Genomic DNA, 22,559 nt, shown 5'->3' on the forward strand with positions numbered 1-22,559 from the left:
TTAACTTGGGCCTATCTGAGGCATTTCTTTAACTTGAGTCTTTACAATGAAAACAAAAATGTATACTCCAAGAATGACTGTCTTACGTTATGAAATTAGGAATAATTACACATCAATCTGCTTATATTGCCCGATAGTTGATGTTACTTCCCAGTTCATTCCTTTTAGGCAACTAGTAAAAGATGAGCAGTAGGAGAACAAGCTCTTTCCTCCTTGATTCCAAATTTCTTTTATTACATAATCCAGATTCTATTGATGTTCTTCTGCCAGTTTTAGGTTACTTTTAGGTTCCACTCTCAGATGTGACAGTCACTTCTTTGTATCAGAATTAAAGAATTCTCAGCTCCTGTATTAGTTAAAAGTTTACTTTAATCGCAGATCTTTAAGCTACTAAAATGTAAAAGAAATTGCTTTCTTCCAATGTTTTTGCTAAACACCTAGAAATAGCTTTTTCTTGGTTTGTATGTTTTGCCCGCCTCTGAAATGCTGAGCTCCATGTTATATTAAGAAGTTAATGGTAAAGTTTGGTGCTTGCTCCAGCAGTGCTATCTCCTGATATTACCTTCTGGCTAAAGGAAAGAAAGGAATAAAGGCAAACTGTGTGTGAAATACAGAAAAGGATGCTTTCAATAAGGCCACCTAAAGGGGGCTGTACTGGAGTCAGGCTTTTGTAAAAGTGAGCCCCTTGTGCCATCAGCCCTGTGGTAGCACTAACATGCCTGGGACCAGCAGGACTGTCAGCAGCACAGCTCCCGTTCCCAGTCTCAGACATGAGTGACAGCGTCTTTCTATTCCCTTTCATGCCTTCCTGTCATCACTCTTTGTAAGCAAGCTGGCTGAAATATCATTCACCACTGCAGGAGAAGAGCATAGAGGCATCTTGGCAGCGTTCATGTAAGAGATATAACTCTACAGATATAACTCTGTAGACGCCGACCATGTACCCTTTTTTGTACTGATGGTTTTGTTGTCGGGCCCATTTTCCTTGAACAGGCTTTTTCAACCATCTCCAGAACGCATGTATCAATATTAACTTTGTATTTTCATTATTATTTTAAAGAACAATACAATTTTTGTTTTCTAACAATTATAATACACAATCTTCATTATAAGATGAATTCAATAAAGCCAACAAAAATTTATAAATAAACCTAATGTTCCCTTTATCTATGAACACCAACCCTAGATACCTCTCCACAGGTAACTAACTGTTCATTTGTCGGCTTTACAGCCTTCATATATTTACTATGAAGCCATGTGTGCATGTTTGTGTAACCACATAGAAATTATATAGGGTTTTATACATAAATCATGTCAAATTTTATATACTATATCCTGTTTTGTGTTGGAAATATTTTTATGTCAGTACATGTGGAAATACCACATTTTTAAAAACATTTTTATTGGAGTATAATTGCTTTACAATGGTGTGTTAGTTTCTGCTTTATAACAAAGTGAATCAGTTATACATATACATATGTTCCCATAACTCTTCCCTCTTGTGTCTCTCTCCCTCCCACCCTCCCTATCCCACCCCTCCAGGCGGTCACAAAGCACCGAGCTGATCTCCCTGTGCCATGTGGCTGCTTCCCACTAGCTACCTATTTTACGTTTGGTAGTGTATATATGTCCATGCCTCTCTCTCACTTTGTCACAGCTTACCCTTCCCCCTCTCCATATCCTCAAGTCCATTCTCTAGTAGGCCTGTGTCTTTATTCCTGTCTTACCCCTAGGTTCTTCATGACATTTTTTTTCTTAAATTCCATATATATGTGTTAGCATATGGTATTTGTCTCTCTCTTTCTGACTTACTTCACTCTGTATGACAGACTCTAGGTCTATCCACCTCATTACAAATAGCTCAATTTCATTTCTTTTTATGTCTGAGTAATATTCCATTGTATATATGTGCCACATCTTCTTTATCCATTCATCCGATGATGGACACTTAGGTTGCTTCCATCTCCGGGCTATCGTAAATAGAGCTGCAATGAACATTTTGGTACATGACTCTTTTTGAATTATGGTTTTCTCAGGGTATATGCCCAGTAGTGGGATTGCTGGGTCATATGGTAGTTCTATTTATAGTTTTTTAAGTCACAGAGCAAACAGTGTTTGAGCTTTCTCCAAGAATTTGCAGGACTACTCCTGCACAGAGAGGCAATTCTTACCTCTGCCGCAGACCCAGCTGTTCCGGTCAGCGTGGCCCACAACTCGCGTCTGCAGTGGCTTTCCAGGTCAGCCAGCCCCGGAAACTGCCTCCCTGGCTACATCTCTTCCATCAAGGACACGCTGAAGACTGTTCACTCAGCCCTAGGTCCCGGTCTGCTCTATGCGGTGGCTTTCTGGAGGCCACCTGATATCTTGCTAAGAACACCTAGGTTTCAAAGGAAAAAAATAATGTAGGTGTTTCCTGTTCCTCTAATCAAAATTTTCTCAGTCTTTGGGAAATGATTTCACCTCTCTGAAACTCACCTCCTTGTCTCTGAAAGGCTAATAATTTTAAATACTAGTGCTTACCTCAAGGGAGATTATAAAACACCAAATGAGATGAGCGATGTGAAAGGCACAGCACGGATATTAACCATCTTTGTTAGGTTTTGAGGATGATGGACGATGACTTCAAACGTTGTAAATGCTGACCTTGTAAGGACAGTGTGAAGCTTTTGGAACTTTCTCAAATATACAGATATGAATTTCAGTTGAATTCACTATTTATGTCTCTTCTAGCATCTCAGTTTCCAATCCAGTCTGGATTTCATTCCAACCATTTACTAGCCTTGGACAAGTTATTCTAAGTTTCCTCTCGGGTATCATGGGGATAATTAAACGTGTCTCTCAGGGACGTTGTGAGGATGGTTTGAAGTATGGAATAGAAAACATCACCTAGTAATGCTTTCACACGCAAGGTTTTGACCAAGGAAAGAGGTCCTTCTGCGGGAACCTAGAGGCCGGGAACTGAGCTGGGGCAAAGGGAAGCCTGTCTCCGGCGGCGCGAAGGCGGATATTTGGATGTTCGTACTCACCAGCCTGGGGCGGCCTCGCGGGAAGAGCCGGGCGCTGGCCCCGGTAGGGGGCGCCCGAGCGCCGCACTGCAGCATCCTGGCGGCCTCTCCGGGCTGAGCTCGCGTCCTGCCGCAGTCCCTCGGCGGCTAGTCTGAGCGAGTGGCGGCGAGGAGGTCCTGGCCGCTCCGCCAGCACTTGCCGCAGCTGCCGCCTCTCCCACCCGCGATCGCAGCCCATCAGCCGGGAAACGCGCCCCCCCGCCCCCTGCAGACTGGGCTGCGCAGCGTGGGAGGGTTAGCGGTCCCGGAGGACCGATTCCGAACTTGCAAGGGGACCGCGGCTCTCCCGGGCCTGGAGAGTATGAACAGGTGAGTGTCACGCACGTGCCCAGGTGGCTCTTTCGGGATTGCTTCCTGCAGACCCTTTCGAGCCCCTGAACGCTCGGCCTCTGGGGCGGTCCTCCTGGTCACTGGGTCCTCCCAGGCGGGGGTTGTGGGTCACTGAGAGGGAGATGTGAGCGCCGGCGCCCAGAGCTTGACAGCGCCCTCCGTCCGAGCTGAGACCGACCGAGAATGCCCTTTTGACTTAGGCTGCATTTGCTCCCTAGGTCGAGAGCAAGTGACCTGCAGTCCACGATGGGCTTGTTTATCATTCCAGGATACCTGTTGCTTTCCGAGCAACGGTATAGCCAGGGGTCTCGTTCAATCATCCTCATTCCTGTGCGTGCTGCGTTGTGATAAGGGAGAATTTCTGACAATGAGACCAGGAAAACTTGATTTCAGAGCTAGAGAAGGAGCGGCCCAAAGAGAATCTCATTCCCACGATCAGACTAGATTCTTTGCTTCCCTAAACACCTGCACTTTATTTTGATGAGACCATAAATATAGAAGTTACAAAACTATTACCGTATAAAGATGCTTGCCTTTTTTTTTTTCCAAAAGGAAATAGAAAGCATGGACCTTGATAAGTGTAATAGTCTTGGGATTGATTTATTATGGATAAATCATTATTTTTAAATAAATATGAAAATAGGGCTATTAGTGAACTCAATGTCATAGGCCTATTGAATTGTAAGCTCCTTGAAGGTGGCCATTTAGCGTAAATGCAGGATGAATCAATGCATGCATTAATGTAACACAGAATTTGGGGTCTTGCTTTTTTCTCTTCTTCTTTCTAAGCTTTCTTTTGGTATCTTTATGTTTAGGAAAAACCTTTAATCTCTTAAATACCTAAGTGTGATTTTAGCTTTAGGAGTGACTAGAACTGAGATGTTTTTGCCCTAATAAAGCGCTGTCCACGTAAAAAGTGGATGGCAGCTTCAAGACCCAGCCGGAATATTTCTGCAGAACAACATGAAAAAAAATGTTTTCTTCTATCCGTGTTACGGAAGCTCTTGGATCATGAATTATTTTGAACATCAGAGACTTGGCAACAGGTCCCTTATTAAAACAGTTTACACATTTATCTTTCTTTTCTATCTTTATCAAATGTAACTTTTCACATTTTCATGTGAGAAAATGTTGAAGAATATATGTCAGTTTTGTGTCTTCCTTTAAGGGATTTTTCTAAACATAACCTAAGATTTACAATAACTAGCTACATCTTTATTAGGTTATGTATGGAAAATTTAACCTACACAATTTTTCTTTCTTCTGTGAAATTCCTATGCCTCTGAGGCCATTTGGGAGTTGCTGAAAATTTTAACTTAACAAATGTTTTGTTTTGTTTTTTTTAAACCACATTTGATGGCTACTTTCTTGATTTATTTGGATTTTTATGTGCATGGGAATGAACAGTTCTGTATGAAATAACAAATTGTTGTTTACACAAGCTCCAGACACTTGCATGTTCTATGTTTCAAAGAAATGCTTGCCATTCTTATTCGGAATTTATTTAGTTAATACATCTCGATAGATTATGCTTCTGTGATGCTTCTTTGATGAACCACTGAGCCTTAAGCATACAGGCCTTTTCTTTTTGATTTTCAAAATTTTTTAGATTGTATCTTTTTCGTTTTTTAACATCTTTATTGGAGTATAATTGTTTTATAATGGTGTGTTAGTTTCTGCTTTATAACAAAGTGAATCAGCTATACATATACATATATCCGCATATCTCCTCCCTCTTGAGTCTCCCTCCCTCCCATCCTCCCTATCCCATCCCTCTAGGTGGTCACAAAGCACCCAGCTGATCTCCCTGTGCTCTGCAGCTGCTTCCTACTAGCTATCTATTTTACATTTGATAGTGTATGTATGTCAGTGCCACTCTCTCACTTCATCCCAGCTTACCCGAGGCCTTTTCGTAATGAATGCATATAAAATGACAAATAATGAAATTCTTTTTATCTTTAGCCAAAAGTGTGGGACTGGACAAATTACAGATGTAAAAGCTTCTGGGTTTTGTACTATTAATGATCACTAGGGAGTTTGTTCATTATTCGGATGAAGTAAACAACAGCCAGTGTTATTGTTGACCTTTCTGTCCTTCGGAGGAAGCTCTGGCACTGTGGAAATCAGCGAATACAAAATTTGTGAGGTACAGGTCCATAGTTTAGATGCGTAATGAAGGAGACGATTACACGTTAACGTCTTTGTAGAAACACTTTTTCAGAAAGACTTTTACTTTTTTCTTTCTCTGGAAAAGCTCTTTTTGAAAATTTGTAGATGCCAAAACTCTGGCAGGAACAGTTCATGTGTTTAGATAACAGACTTGAAAGTGAAGTCTTGTACTTAGGTTGAAAACATCGATAGCAGAAGTTCAGAATAGGGGAGCCTGCAATTCACGTGAAAAATGGGAGCCTTAATATGAGTGTACTGAAATATAACTACAGTGCCAGATGAAGAAGAGGAAGAATCGTATGAAACTTTTGCTGGGTCATTTGTCAGGTCGTATCTCAAGGGGCGAATGCAGAGGGTGCCACATTCTTAGAGTAATTAAAATGGCAAATACCAGAGAAGAGAGCTGCACATGGTCAGGAGGGAAGGTGAGGGTCAAGAAAACATAAACAAGAACAGATGTCCCATGAAGAACCAGGGAAGATGATTGGGTCTCATTTTCCTAGAAAGTAGACATCTAGACTGGGGCAAAGGTTCCTAATAGCTGCTTGGCTACTTGAAGGGCTCTGAGTGAAAGAAAAGAAAAAGTTGATATAATGCTTCTCTTCCCCCCATACCTGGAAGTCATAAATTAGACCCAGGATGTTTGTTAGATGGTTGTCTGATCAAAAAGGAAGGCTGGATGGATATTTCCATTGACTCCAAGGCTTTTTCCAATTTTACATTTCCATGGTACCAAGGACCTAGGTGTCCTTCCTAAAGCACCCAACTATATAAAATGTGCTTACATTGTATATAATGTCATTTCCCAAGTGTCAGGACAGTACCATAAACTAATTTACTTGAGGTTGTCATAGAAAAGGAATCAGAAGTCAGCACATGTCATTTATCTTTTGTGTACCAGGGCATTGTGCCCAGAAAAATATAAAAATATTATCTAGATGTTATATATCAATTTTGGAACATGGGTATCTGTCACATGACTCAACCATGTGATCCAGTGTGAACCGAGATAAAATTTAAACCTTGGAATGCAAATTCAATCATATTACGATGGGATACACTAATATGAATGTGTATTATTCAGCCCAAAGGGAAAAAAGAGTTCCAAATGTGACTCTCCCCATGTGTGTATGTATATTGGATGTTGGCAGACATATGGTAAATACACGTATTCACAGCCAAGTATTTATTATCAATGACTGACAAAAAACATTCTTTGAGGAAGTACTTTTGAAAATGCTATCTTGTATAAAAATGCATTTTTTAGAACCAAAGAGATCTATGTGCAAGTCCTGGGTCTATCACTTTTTAGTTGAACGGTTTACAGTGTATTGCTAGAACCCTCTCGCAGGATTGTGGTGAAGATCACCAGGGAAGATGCTGATCGAGTGAATGGTGCTGGCACGTAGGAGATGCTTCAATAAATATGAGTTTGTTTCTCCAGTCAGTTATGAATTCCCAAATCTCTTTTGTTGAAGGATTGCTGATTTACAATGATATGGTGAAACCAAGGGCTGGAACCAAAAAGATCTTCTCAGCTCTTTAGTTTGAACCACAGTGAATTGCCTACCAGCAGGCGGCATGGCTAAAAGTTCAGAGGTCAAACTGGCAATATTTGGGAGAGCAGGCGTGGGCAAGTCAGGTAAGTTTTTTGTGGTGGTTTTGTGTGTGTGTGTGTGTGTGTGTGTGTGTGTGTGTGTGTGTGTGTGTGTGCCTCTCTCCTGTTCTCCTGTGTTGCTCTTTTAGATGAAGCCTCTTTCTCTTTATCTGAAATTTTCATTTTGTATAACCAGGTTTTATGTCCTCTTTTGCTCCTCTGTGGTAAAGAAGCTCTGCTGGTAATACACAAGGCAATGGATACAACACAGGTCTTGGTATTCTGAGGAAGGATGTTCAACTTCCAAAGAAATCAGATTGTAGAAATTAAAAAGTACATTTGCTCTTTTTTTCTCTATATGAGATCTTGAAGGGCCAATGTAATATCTCATCAATCTTGATGCAGCTGGCTCAATGTCGAGCATGTGTTGGGTGCTGAATAAACGCTTGCCGAGGGGATATATCTTTACAAGAAACAGAATTGTATTATCACCCAACACGTCTAAAATTGGGGAGGACTGGTGAAAGCTGGGGCGCGTGTGACCTCAAGTAAGATAGCTATTGCCAGAACCTCTGGGGTGAATTTAAATGATCCAATTGTGGCCCACGTTGGTAATTCAGAGGCTTTTGTATTTCACACCTCAGTAAAGGTTTGCAGACCTTTAAGATGAAGGGTGAAACGGTGGAAGTGAAAATGTATCTAATCCAATATGAGAAACGGATCTCAGATTTTATAATTAAATGTTAAGTACATGTTGCTGAAATATCAGGGCAAAGTGGTTTTTCAGACAACGTCGCTTTGATCTCTCACTGGAGGAAAGACTCATAATTGACTTTGCCTATTGAGCTCTAGGCTCTCAGCAAAGGACTCAAACAGACACCTAGTAGGTGTGTGTTTGTAGAGGGAAACCCATTCGGATCATCCAGTACAAGTCATCCACATAATCTTAAACAAACACGCAGGAGCAGCTTTGAATTCTGTGACCAACCTCTCTTTCCAAGCCTGCTCTCTGGTATAATTTCAGCAATAAATCTTCCTTTTCTGCCATCACCCTTTCCTCCTGCTTGCTCTGGCCTCTGGCAGAAACCAAGCAAAAAAAAAAAAAAAGATAGCTGACAAGGCTAAGAAACCGCCAGCCTTCAGGAGATCGAAGGTCGTCAAACTCCTGATGGCATGAGAACAAACAATTTCCGTAGCTGGTGGAAGGCTCTGGAGAGTGAGGAAACTGTTCCAGTGAGTGGAGGACCAAGGCGACGCCGTGTGTGGGAAGACGTGTTCTAACAAGAGCTGGTCTAAATTTTTCACGACCGAGGGATCTAGACTTAGAGCTCAGCGTTTAACATTCATGCATGCAAAATTTAACACAGGCAATAAGGGAAGGGGAATTTTTACCCTTATATCATTTACCAAAATAAACTCTGCATCATTTGAAAAGTGAAACATAAAAATAAAAATCCAGTGGAGAGAACCACTTAACTCTGTGTACCGTATACCCACCCTTTTTCATCTGTATTATCTCAGAGCAAACTGGGTATCTCTTCCTGTCAAGGCTGATCCATCAGTTAGACCTCAGTTTCCTTTGTCTTCCCCCAAGTTGTTTCAATTATTTCTTCAAGGATTCTTCTCATTCTCTACTGACATTTTCCCCTCGAGCATTTCTTTGTCCACTACTCCATCTTTTTCTTTTCTCCAAGGTTATTGAACTTGGGTTCTGCCTCACTGTCTTAACTTTTTTGGCCTTCCCATTCATTGCTTAAACATGTCAATCTTCCACTGTGATCATGCTGCTGAAACTGCTTTTGTGAGGGTCACCACAGATCAATAACCAACCAATCTAATGAATCTTTCTCAGTTCTGGTCTTCTTAGAACTCTTGTTACCGTTCAACATAACCACTTACGCTTTCCTAAAACTCCTTCCCTCCCAGGTTCCCATGACATCACACTTCTTGGCTTTCCTGCCACCTCTCCATTGACCCTAAGCAGCCATCTTCATGCACTGCTTTTTACTGGCCTACCTCTCTCGAAGATTGGGGCTCTCAGGTTCTACATACCATCCTCTTGTCCTCTCACGGCAGACCCTCTCCCTAGGGGAAAGCCCTCAGACCCAGAGCTGAAGATGACACCTGCACACAGAGGCCACATTCTGTTGACCTTGGTTTTAATTTATGCAAAGGGCAGAAGTTGAACTTGTTCATTTAGGTCCTTTCCAACTCGAAAATCCGATGACTCTTGATTAATGACTCTTCTTTGGACTGGTTTTCCTGTCCACCTAATATGCATTCTACCATGCGTGTTTATTTTCATTTAGGTGAAAATGACAGTGATAGACCACACGCCTTTAAACAATTGCCTTTTTGTCTGTCATCTATAAAGTGTTTTCCTATTTCAACATGAGACTGTTTTCCTGAGACCTTGTAACCACACCTCCCGTTTATAAAGTAGACCGGTTTGACTTATGCATGGGAGACAGTTCTGAGACCTTTTCCCATAGTTCGGTGAGACCAACCATAGAGTACTTCATATCTTATCTCTCAGCTTTGAAACCAAACTGTGAATTCACGTTTATACTAGTTCTTAATTAATATGGAGATCTCTGCCTAATCATTGTATCCCACCTTCGCCTTCCTATTGTACAGATTCAATTTGTCTCATAAGTAACTTTTGTTTTTTTACGTCTGCAAGAAATTATACCTGCTGGAATGTAGCTACGGCTCCTCACTTACTCAGATGCCTCCCCCAAATGGTCCTGACCCACCCGTGGGCTCAAACAATCCATTTCTCACCAAACATTCCTGCAAAGGGGCGGCAGCTTGTGATCTTGGAGTGGTAGAAACTTGAGCGTCTCTGATTTGAACCTGGGTCTGTGCGAATTGCTTCAGAGGCTTCAAGCCTTACCTGACCCATCTGCTTTCCTGCACGGTGAATACCAATTTGGAATTTGGGGTAAATAAGACCATGTTGGCCATTTGCTAATGGAGTCAAGAACAGGAGACCTGGAGTCACACTCTTAGGTCTGACTCCCTGTTCTACACTTTATTAGCTGTGTGAATTTAGCAACTTTAACAAGGTACTTAAATTTTCATTTTCTGCAATTATATGAAGGATGTAATCATGCCTATTTCAAAGAGTTGTTGTTAGGACTGGCTGAGTTATTACACGCAAGTCTCTTAGAACAGTACCTGGCACGTAGTAAGTGCTCAAGTATATTAGCTTAAATTATTACAATTTTTCAAGGTGTGCTCTTCTTCATTTGTAAGTTGTCTAGTGAAACCATACAATCAAAGATATATCTACGGGCTTCCCTGGTGGCGCAGTGGTTGAGAGTCTGCCTGGCGATGCGGGGGACGCGGGTTCGTGCCCCGGTCCGGGAAGATCCCACGTGCTGCCGAGCGGCTGGGCCCGTGAGCCATGGCCGCTGAGCCTGCGCGTCTGGAGCCTGTGCTCTGCAAAGGGAGAGGCCACAACAGTGAGAGGCCTGTGTACAGCAAAAAAAAAAAAAAAAAAAGATATATCTACATTCAAGTGTATATTTGGGTTTTCAGTAAAAGTCAGAAAGCTTATAAGAAAAAATTTTGTATTGCTTGCTCAGCACACCCTAACCACACACACACACACACGCACACACACAGACACAGACACACACACTTTCTCAGTCTCTCTCTTTGTCTTAAATCCAGAGTCTGGTTTATGTCAATTACAGCTTGACCGCTGCTGATCATAACAATACTTCTCCTGGCTAATATCTTGGAAATCTTGGAAAAACAGCCAGAAGTATTATGGTGTCATCAATAAATTAACACCGTTCAATTTGAAAGTGCTTCTGGTATGTGGTGGATGGTTTCCTAAGCCCAGGTAACAGATAAGCCTTCCATGTTTAAAACAGAATTTAACGTTAGCCAGAAGTCTTTGGTTGACAGGTTGACATTGGAAGGGTCAGCACAGGCGAAACTTAATAATGTGTTAATTACAAAACATGTCGGGTATGTATACATGTGTATGTATATTGCAGTATTTACAGGGGCTTTTGTTTCAGGAGGATTCTTCTTCCTTTTGCCTAGTTTTGGCAGTTCTTGCAGTTCTGTCTTCAAGTGAGCTTCCTGGCTTGGCTAGCTTGCTGGTTCAGCATGGGGAACGCTGTGTGGAATCTTCAAAGTGGAGAGCCAAGTTTTCCCAGCCCTTTGCTTCTTCTCTTGCCCCAGCAGAGTAAACGTTTCCCTTCTCTGGCTAAGGGTAAGGCAGCCAGTAATAACACGGCATGTAGGGCATAGATTTCCTTACTCGTGTGTGCCAGCCTGTAATGTGGCAGGCTCCAAGTAATGAAAGCAAAAAGACCTGCCATAAAACCTAGAATGCACACCATATTTATGTAAATGCTTCCTGGATTCACATTATTCGAATGTGTAGTAAGTGGGAGGAGTCGAGAGAAAAACAACTGAAATTTTCAGTTGCGTTTCACAGTTGACGTTCTCATTTTAGGACTAAAATACCGTGTGCCATAGCTAAATATATTTCTTGAAAGGGATAGTCTCAAAGTTAATGGAGTAATGCTATTCTCTGATTCAAAACCAATTGATGCACTCGTCCGTGAAGGCTTAAGTTCTTAGACTCAGGTTGCTGGGCTATGAATTGGGTGCCAAACACAAACAAGCATGGGATACCGTTTCCCTTGGCACAAAGAGATTTATTTTTTCTTCCTTGTCCTTGTTCTTGTTTGCTTTTCCCCCTCTCTCTCAATTATTAAAAGTTTTAAAAAGCCTTTTTCATTTTATTTTCAAGTGAGACAGGCAGGGACAATTCTGATTTTAATTATGACTTTTCCAATGAGCACCAGATACTGCTTTAACATATATGTTTCTTGATGGCTGAGTTACGTTTATGAGATCTCATATATATTAAATAAAGACAATATCAATAGCATCTTAGGTAGGTCAATTTCCTTATGCTATAGAGCTCAGCTTTGTGTTTTAGAACTTTTTCTTTACCCAAGTAGCTATACCAGTTCGTTCCCTTCATTTAGACTTCATGGTGTAGTCTGATGCTTCTTAAACGTTGTCTTCAAAGTACTTCTAAAAGAAGGAGGAGAAAGATCTAGGGGATTGGGTCATGCAAGCATCTCATTACAATCATGTAATTGTTTTGCATGTTTTATTACTTATAGAAATATAGGCAAATTTTAATCCACAATATGTCTATGTTTGTTTGAATATAAAAACAATTTTATCCCCAAATCGGTGACTAAAATGGACTCTTCAGGAAGATATAGCAAATTGATCTGTGACTTCAATAATGCCTAGGCTTTGGGTCCAGTTTCAGGACCACGAGCAGAGGAAATAGCCTCAGCTGTGTGCATCACATGAATGTGAGCACCGGCAATGGTCCTGGACCTCACTTTCTACCTACTTACGTTGCCAAGCAGCTCTTCAAGTTCTCGTTTATTCTTGTTCTAAGATTATACAGTATAATATTCATGGTAATTTTTCTTTAAATATTTGTTTAGGTAAAAAGAGGGACAGGTTGTGTTTCAGGTGGGTACAGAAGTTCCACAACTCCTGGAAACGTGTGTGTGTGTGTGTGTGTGTGAAGAAGCCTTTCCTAAGTGGTTGTTGAAATTTAAAGATTACCGGAAATCAGGTCCATTGGTTCCTGTGTAGATGGTGGTTAGAGAAATAATTGTTTTTTAATGGACTGGGCCAAAGGGAGGAAGGTGGCATTGAGACAAGTTAGGATAATGCTGGAAAAATAGCTGTTCTCTTGTCATAAAATACCGTGATGTGGTTACCTGTGGCTTTCAAGCATTTATGCCTTCCTTTACCTGCAAAGATAGAAAAGCAAAAAGAGACAAACAGCCACAATGAGTTTATTTTCATTTGATTCTTCCACCCCAAGAGGATTAAAAGGGTGTTTTCAAACTGCAGGTGTATACCTATGGATATGTACAAAAAGTCAGACTTCTGTGCTAGGCTTAAGTCACACAGACTTTTCTTGCATGCCCAGGAAGTTAAGCAAAGATGAGGAATCGTGCATATAAAGACTTAGAAAAAGAAAGAGAAAGGAAAGAAAGAAGAGGAAAGAAAAATTAAAAGAATCAAAATCAATTGTTTATTGGTGGGTAAACATTTTTGTAGGCTGGCAGTGGCCAATTCTTAAGCTTTTCTCCCAAGAAAAATATAATTAGGAAAGAAACAATACTGGAAAACAAAACAAAATCAAGAACTGTTTTTCAAAGTCAAAAGGACATATCTCTGTCTCTGCTTTTTTCTGCTGGGATATATTATCAAAATTCAATTGTCCTTAATTTTTATCTGATGGCTAATTTATTTATTGAAATATTTTGCTGTTGTTTAATTATCAGTTACCAATTGGTTCCATTTTGATCATGACTTGTTTTCTTGGCAACAAAGACTAAATTTGAGGGAGGGAGTGAAGAAAATTGTAAATCATCCTTGTAATTCCCCTTTTTATTACTGGTATTTCTCCAACTCATGGGTTTGGGGAAATCAGCCAAATTTTCAAGGTGGTACTGGCCTTGAAGCCAAAATTCCAGTGCAAACGCATCCCTATTGCTCCAGCTGCCTTTAAAAATTGATGTCGTTTCAGAAAAACAGCCATAATTTCTTCCATCCCATTAAAAATGAAAGTAGTTATATTATGAAGACAAGGCAGCCTGAAATAGGTAATTTCAGCTTGGAATACGCAAATAGGTAAAGCTCCTATATATACACATGAGAGAGATTCTTACCTAGATCACCCAACTTATTGGAGCCGCACCCAAGTCTAGAATCCCAGTTTATGACTGTGCGAGGCTTTTGCAACTTTGCTACTAAGTGTTTTCATTTTGTATCACCCTGTTCCTCTCAAACAGCTTTTATTAGGAAACGAAATGATCATTAGACTTTTGTAATACGAATTTTGTAAAAAAAAATCTAAAGGGTTTTATTTTCATAAGAAATTTCCAGTAATCAATGAATTATCAATGCGTGGCAAAGCCCCCTGGGAGTACGGGGTAAGTTGCCAGTCAATACAACCAAGATTCTCAGCACCCCGTATATGTAGGAAAGTTCTCCTGTAATGCAGTATTCCATTTGTTATAGCTTTGGATCAAGAGTAAGAAGACCAATGAATCATCTTCTACTAAAGGGTACATTTTCCGTCGTTACCAAAAGAGACTATGATGCTCCATGTCCTGTCAGTATGATCTAATGAAAAAGAAAAGCACCCAGCCGAACCGAGTGAAAGGATTGGGGTTTAAACTTCACCTTCAACCCATCCATGACTCTCTCTTTTTATTCATCCATCAAATGATACTTTTATTCGCTTTTTTTTTTTTTTTTTTTTAGCAGTGATGCAGGTCGGATAGGCTGTGAAGGTACTTTGAAAAGTTACACGTGTGATATAAATATGGTTCTCATACTATCATGCTTTTATTATTGAAATCTGTGCAGTTCTTCCCCTGCGTTCCTTAACATTCGTGTTTGGAAAAGCAGTATGGTCGGTTTCCCGGCTGTCCATCACTGGAGGCTGGATGAACATGCTCAGGTCAGTAGTTGGCTATGAGGGTTCCTCCACTGAGTGTATAACGTTACAGACTATCCAGAGGTTGTAGATTCTGTGCTGAAGGAATCTGCACTTTCAAATGTGTGAAATGAATAGACATTAAGTCAGGGTGCTTTTTTTAGGCTCAGTATGTAAGGGGGTCAAAAAAGGAGAAGAGTTTAGGAAAATAATTTGGACTTATGCCTTACTGGAGAAGGAAATATGGCATGTTATAGAATTTTTTGATAATCAAATCTTATCCTTATTAAAAAATTAAAGCTTTAAAACATTTACATATTTTTGATAGAAACATTTCTCAAAAAGTATATAAATATATATATCTATATATTTCCCTATAATCTTAAACTACGTTTTTATTCATTCATTCAATTATTGATTCAACAAGTATCTGTTGAGCGCCAACTTTGTGTTCTAGAATAGCTTGCACATAGTACAGGATTCATGTACATTCCAAAAAAGCAGAGTAGTAACTATTTCTGCTCATTGTTATATTCCCAGAGCAGATGAAGACTGGCTCCCCAATAAAGTGAATAAATTGAGATAGAGTATGTGGTCTACATGTGCTATATAATTCCATCAAGAATCATATCTTCTAAACGGTCTCTTTATTGTTGCCAAAGTGGTTTCCTCTCCTGCACTTGAATATCTCTGGTAACAGAAACTCAGCATGAGAAGAAATAGACCATTCTATCCTTGGGCAACTGTATCAGTTACAGTCTTCCAGAGAAACAGAAACAGAACCAGTAGAATACACACACACACACACACACACACACACACACACACACACACACACATTACGTCTTTCTATATTTATTTGGGCTGGCAAGAGTGAAATCTGTAGAGAAAGATGACAGTCTGGAAAGTCAGGGAGGAGTGAATGCTGCAAGCTAGAGGAAGAATGTCTTTCGCTCTGGGAAAGCTCAGTTTTTGCACTAAAGGCCTTTCAGTAATCAGCTAAGGTCCACCCACATCATTCAGGCTAATCTCTTTTGCTTAAGGTCAACTGATTGTAGATGTTAACCATATCTACAAAATACCTTCACAGCAACTCCTACAGTAATATTTGATTGAATAACTGGGCCATAGAGCCCAGACAAACTGGCACATAAAACTATCACAAGCCTTCCTGTCTGTTACTTTACCTTCTTTGCAACCAAAGGCTGTTCACCAGTTCCTACTCACTGACTTTAACCCCTTCAAGTTCCACAGAGCACTTTAAATTCTTCTTCCTTATGACAGCCCTTAACATATTTGAAGATAAACCAGCATGCCTCCACCCATGCCTGAGTTTTCTTTTCCATTGTCTGGTTCCTCACCGTGATTTCATTTGCTCTGCAGAGATCACGGTTTCTGGTCACAGCATCATCCTTGCTGTTCCACTCCAGCTGTGCACTCCACGAAGTGTAGGGCTTGGAAATGAATGCAGGCATTTCAGATGTGGGATGCCCAGACCAGATCAGAGCACAGCTGTGGTTTTGATACCAGATACTTTGCTTCTGCTAAGACATTCTAAGGTCACTGTTGCTTTCAGGGTGACAGTGGGTACAGTGTTGGCTCATGGGGTGTATACTGCAAATGAAGTCTTTTTCTTTAAATATATGCTGTTGCTGAGTCAAATCTTCCCATACTTGTACCTGAGTGTGTGTATGTTTCATTCAGGTGTAGAAGTTAATTTTTATCCTCTAAAATACTGTTTTGTTAAATTTAACTTATACTTCTGGCTTGTCAGGAGCTTTTTGGATACAGCATGTGTATCATCCTTCTCTTCTTTCTGTCATCTAGAAATATGTTGGTTTTGGAACATCTTAGGCCCTGGATGCTCTTACTGAATCATAGAATTTTCCACTTTGGTATTATTTAGCTCACTGAAATGATGAGGAATCCCAGTGAGTTTTTTGGATACTTTTCAGCTAGTAAAGAAAAACAAAGGTCTTTGACTCTTGGTGTGGGGACATTAACACCATATCACGTTACTTCCACGTTCATTAAATAAGTTCTGTTTAGATTTGCCACAAAATAGGTTGTCTGGGGGGAAGCCTTACACACAGTCTTGTCTTACGATTCAAGGTATCTTGCTATATAAAGTGCATAAGAGTGATCAACTTTTATTGGCCCACATATCTAGCCTTTACAGAAAGTCATTTTCCAGAGAATCATTCCAGGATATGTATGTTTCTGTGCTGAAATAGCTGAGTTTATGTGATGCAAATCAGAGCTGAATTTTGGAAAGAGTTTTCTTCCTTAGATTATACTGGTAGATATCAAACTTTAGCATGCCTCAGAATCACCTGGAGGGCTTGTTAAAATATATGTTTCAGGTCACCACTCCTGAGGTTCTGATTCAGCAGATCTGTAGTAGGGCCAGAGATTTTTTTTTTTTTTTTTTCCGGTACGTGGGCCTCTCACTGTTGTGGCCTCTCCCGTTGCGGAGCACAGGCTCCGAACGCGCAGGCTCAGCGGCCACGGCTCACTGGCCCAGCCGCTCCGCGGCACGTGGGATCTTCCCGGACCGGGGCACGAACCCATGTCCCCTGCATCGGCAGGCGGACTCCCAACCACTGCGCCACCAGGGAAGCCCGAGAATTTGTATTTTTTAACAAATTCCCAGAGGATGCTGATGCTGCTAGTCTGAGGACCACATTTTGGAAAACACTAAGTTTGCTAAGTACTCAGTTTCCATTTGAAATAGGTGTTTTCGGCTTTGGAAAAGCATATAGATTTTTGTGAGCTACATGTAATAAACATTGAGTGCCAGGCACTGTCATGGGTACCAAGGATACCAGGGTAAATAAAACAGACAGGGTCTCTGCACTCATGCAGTTAACATTCTAGCGGGAGTAGACTAGGCCAAAAATTACTCTATTGGGGCAGAGCAAATGTGAGCTTTCCCTGTGGTTCCTTAAGACTAGAATTTTTCATTCGCTTCATAGTAAGATAAGTTTTGTTTAAAAAAAAAAAAGTGTAAACATCAACAACTGTGACATGCTGAGCTTTGATTTTAAGATGATACTTTGAGCTATTTGGCAACAGTACGGGTGGGTTGGGCTAAACTACAGTGTTAAGAGTCTGGGAGTTAAACATGGTCGAAGACCATGGTACCAAATATCCTACTGACAGAAGCTAAGTAGACCACATAGGAATTGAACCTAATAAACTTGAGCCTATTAACACAATGCTCCATCAGTCAATTAAAGCCAGTGTAGGTTAGCTTTAATTAATATAAGATAGTTGTTCTTTCTCCAACATTTGGAAAAAAACAATTTTCAATTGCTTGCTGACAGTGGCATTTATAAAACTTGCGCAATGATTGTGTAGACAGAACTACAATATTGAGAAAAGTTCATAAGTTTCCACTGTTTTGGATAGAAAGATAACATCTTTTTCTCAGTGATGCATTTCCAGGTTTTTTTTAAAATGTTTTTTAAACTTCTCTTTTGCTTTATGCTGTTGGACAGTAATTTAAGTGGTGAAGCCAAAAATTAAAAAGTAAGAATAGAATTGTGAATATTTATCTGTCTGAAAAGTATTTGACTTCTTTTTCCATTAAGGATCTTGTAAATTACAACTGAACCTAATAACTGAGCCAGCTTCCTAGTCATTTGGCAACATGTATTGAGTTAGATGTTTTAAAGGAAGACTCAACCACACTTAGTAGTGTGAGTAATGGTTATCTGTTCCAATGCCTGGGACTATTTTTCCATTCATATATTTTATAATTGGAAACTGTTTTTCTAGCAGTTTCCAAAAGAGGTGAAATCTAGAGCACAGTAACCATACATTTAAATCCTTGAGTCCCAAAATTTAACCCATGATTTCTTAATGTTGCCCACTTATCAATTTACAAATATTTATGAAATTCCTCCTATGTTCCCAATTATTCCACCCTCTTCATCCTCCTGCCATATGCCTAGTGAAATGCCAATATTTGGGGGGAAGTCCAGAGAATTATATGATTATCCTTGTCTCAAGGACCTTAGTGTTTTGTTGGGCCTGTATGACTTGCAACTAGAAATCAGCTGGTGATGGTTTCCAGCACAATGATTGATTTTGACAAATTTGCATCTTGAAATATTTTTAGAAAATTGTCAGATTTGCAAAAACAAACAGAGAGCCCTTGTGTACCCTTCACCTAGCTTCCCCCAATGATTAACACCTCACATAACCGCAATACATGATCAAAACCAGGAAACTGACATAGACAGTGTATCAGTTGTATGACATGGTTACAACTAAGCTGTAAATATTAGAATGATTGATTTTTGACTCAATTCAGGCTCGGGACCCTTTTGAAAAGACAACAGCGATACAGAAGGAGAGACTTCAGTTGTTTTAAAATTAGTAATTATTTATTTTACAGTCTGTTTGAAACAGGCTTTTAATAAAGGCTATGGACTGTAATTTTGTTTGATACATGTCTTACATATGGAATTTATGGAATTCATGGAATTTATGAGATTTAAATTTCCTCCTCCATCAATTTTTTTGGGTATTATTTTTGTTAAGAAAAGTGCATCATTTGTTCCAAGCAGTGTCCTGCAGACTGGAATCTGCCATCTGGATCCCCAGAGTGTTGTGTAACACAGTCCTCTGTCCCCTGTATTTCCTGTAAATACAGGAAATTGGTGGTTAGATCCAGAGGCTTCATTTTATTCAGGTTTTCTTGTTGTTGTTTTTTTGGTTTTTTGCAAGGTGTTATTGTATACTTCTGTCACTCAATGTCTGGTAGCAATTGAAGCTCATTGTCTAGAGTAGACTTTCTAGAACAGCACTTTCCAACAGAAATTTCTGTGGTGATGGAAGTGTTCCGTATCAGTCTTTACTTATTAGCGGGAATATTTTTATAAGGAGAAACTTCCTCTTAACAACTGTGTTGCAGCTGTGAGGTTCAGTTTATATAGGAAAGACAGAAAAATTGTTTAATTCTTACTCTCTATTATCAGCTGTCAAAATAATAAGTTGGTTCCTTAGCATTCTCCAAAAGTGATGCACCCTCATCTTTATGTGTTTTTTGTTGTTGTATGTTGTCATAATTTGCATTTTAATTTATTGTAGTTATTCTTGTTGAGGCTCAAATCGGTCAATCCTTGGCCAGAGGGGATTTATTCAAATGAAGCTCATCATGGGTTTTCAAAAGGTGAAATTCAATAAGCTATTTACTATCAGAAATTTATTTTTTGAGACCTGTGCAAGTTAGTGTCTTAAACTGTACACAAGACAGTGTTCTAGCAGTTGAGTTCAGGCCATAAATGCTATAAGAGTCAAGAAGAGGGAGAGAAATCAGTGGGAAATACTTGGGGAGCTTTGAGGGAGGCGGTGGGAGACTGAAATACCATACGTTCAGTGAGATTTTTATGGTTCCCTTTCATTTCTTATCTTTCAAAATTATGATGTTTTCTTCATACCAATTCACATATGTCATTAATATTGGAATTAGGAGGGGAAAAAGGACAACCAAGTAATAAATGAAAGGGATAGGAACTAATTGATGCTTAGGGAGCGTGAAGAGCCTTGGGCATCCTGCTGATTCAGTTGCAGGAAAAGCCCTTATAAAGCTTCCCAGAGCCAGCTTTTCAGTCTTCATTTCCCTTCAGTGGCAGGAACACAGGTTTGGAGCCTGACAGGCCATATATTAACTGTGTGTGTGGTCAGCTTACTTAACTTCAGTGCACCCCAGTTTCGTCTTCATCTTCTATTAGGGCTGCTGTACGCCAAGCCCATATGAGATCTGATGATAACCAGCAATTGCAATAATTAGCTAATGTTTATAGCATTGACTATAAGCCAACCGCTGTTATAAAACTTGACACGTATGAACTCACATAATCATAACCACTCCTCTATGAATTGGCCCTGTTATTATCCCTTCTTTACAGATGAGAAGCTTGAGGAGGGTGTAAATAACTTGCCCAGGGCCTTACAGGTAGAGATGAGACTCCAGCAGAATTAGGACTCAAACCCAGGCAGTTTGCCTCTGGTGTCTGTGCTTTTATCCACAGTACTCGCAAAATTTCCAACAAAATGCCAATGCAGAGTTGTAGATGCTCAGCGATTGCCTTCTTCCCTTCTCCCTCTCTTGTCTTCTCTTCCTTGTTACTTGGGAACATTCATTTCGATTAATCAGTATCCATGAAAAGTACTTTACTTCACTGGAACCATTACTAGGGAAAATGAGGAACCAGAACAGAGGAAACGGTGCTTAAACTACCAAGAGATCTTCTAGCTTTATATTACACTTTTCTTCAGCTCAGTTTTTAAAATAATACTTCTATTCCAAATTCTGCCTATGATTTCATGCTGAAACCACTTATTGGGCTTTTGAGGCACAGCTGTATGCGAAGGAGGTGTTACGGGAGAAAGGCGGAAGTTGTACAGAAAGATGGGCGAGCTTAGCACTGAATATGTGAAAAAATGTGAAGCGTGTTAAACATCTTCAGTGGGAAGGGAGGATACATTAATAATTTGACCTGGAAGAGCCCCAAAAACAAAACTCAGAAGCTATTTAAAAACGTGAAAGTCCTAGGATGTCAACGTTAAGGAAAATATATAGTCAAGTCAAAAATTGTAAATGATGGGGTGTGTTAAAAATATTGGATTGCCGAGAGTTGCTTCATTACTTATCACAATAAGAGGGTGTTTTCTTTCTCCACTGAAATGCAAGATGTTCTTGTGAACCAAATAGCTGGAAGAATCGGGCTCCTACATGGGGCAAAATGCCAGAAGGCTTCAAACATTTTATGAGGGCGGATTGGATCCCATCAGATAACTGGAAATCTTTTATCTGCTATGAATAATTCATGATTCATTATTGCTGGAGACTTCTAGGTCAATAAATATTATTGAAGACTACGACGCTTCTTATAAAGGCAAAGGACCTCTGTCATCATTATTGATGATTGTTTTTGACTCCGTAATTCATTATGCAAAATTACTTTATGGTGGTGCTATTTTGAGTGTATAATTGGTGTAAACAGCCTTGATGGCAAAGCAGAAGTTCTACATATTGTTTTCTTAGGTCATTTTTTTCAGAGTCAGTCAAAAGGAGATGCTGTTCAGGACAAAGTAAGAAATTCCTCAAGCCAACCATCACGAGAAAACATGAGCTTTTGTAAATGGGTTTTATTTAAGGCATAATGAAAGAAGATTTCTTTTGTATTGTCTTTTATTTATGCAATGTAGCATTGCCATAGTTAGTGAGTGAACACTTTTATCTTATTTGGTCACCTTCAGGATATTCATTATAATTTCCCAAATGCCTTTGTCTGTGTGCTCAGCCAAGACTATTGTTTAGTCCTGTGTACTTGTGCCCAGTTCCAATAGCATTCACAATATCGATAGGTTTTATTTCTAACATGTTCTGGTTTGAATGGCTTAAAACTTACTGTAGAGTAATTTTATTACAGTGAAAGGGTTTCATTTTATTGAGGGACACATGCAAACAAAAAGAAAGAACTTGCCAAGAAATATCAAGTTCATTTTAATCTTGGAATGCTCTTTCTATAAAGATGTATCGATAAAGTTAGAAACAAAACTGAATTCTTCATGCTCCACGTTTTCAAGATACTGGACTAGCCATTAGATCAAATTAGATAATTGAAAAATCTCCACTGTTATTTGATGAGTGTGTGTATGTGAGTGTGTGTGTGTGTGTGTGTGTGTGTGTGTGTGTTGGCTAAGAATGCTAGTCCAGAAGATCAGAACCTCAACCAATTATGAATGGCAGTGGTTTCTACATTTGAAACACATGAAAAATTTTGAGATACGAATGGGCTTAATACTTAGTCTCTATTTAGTCTCATGTTTAGCTTTTTCCTCCATATGTGGCAAATCTAGAATATAGGAA

General features: G+C 39.8%; 1 protein-coding gene across 2 annotated transcripts in view; it reads left to right on the forward strand.

Moving 5' to 3' along the window:
• The first annotated feature begins 3,209 nt into the window (after window positions 1–3,209).
• RERG (RAS like estrogen regulated growth inhibitor) overlaps window positions 3,210–22,559 on the forward strand; it is a 103,962-nt gene continuing 84,612 nt past the window's right edge. Inside the window, exons 1-2 of one of the 2 annotated variants that reach the window (XM_065887443.1) lie at window positions 3,210–3,374; window positions 7,043–7,206. In XM_065887443.1, coding sequence (XP_065743515.1) covers window positions 7,146–7,206 — 61 coding nt within the window. In that variant the 5' untranslated portion in view covers window positions 3,210–3,374; window positions 7,043–7,145. Of the gene's footprint in view, window positions 3,375–7,042; window positions 7,207–22,559 lie in introns of those variants that run through there. The other variant, XM_065887444.1, reaches the window with a different exon arrangement.

The sequence above is a fragment of the Phocoena phocoena genome, chromosome 11 (genome assembly GCF_963924675.1).
Source record: "Phocoena phocoena chromosome 11, mPhoPho1.1, whole genome shotgun sequence".
NCBI classification, from domain to species: Eukaryota; Metazoa; Chordata; class Mammalia; order Artiodactyla; family Phocoenidae; genus Phocoena; species Phocoena phocoena.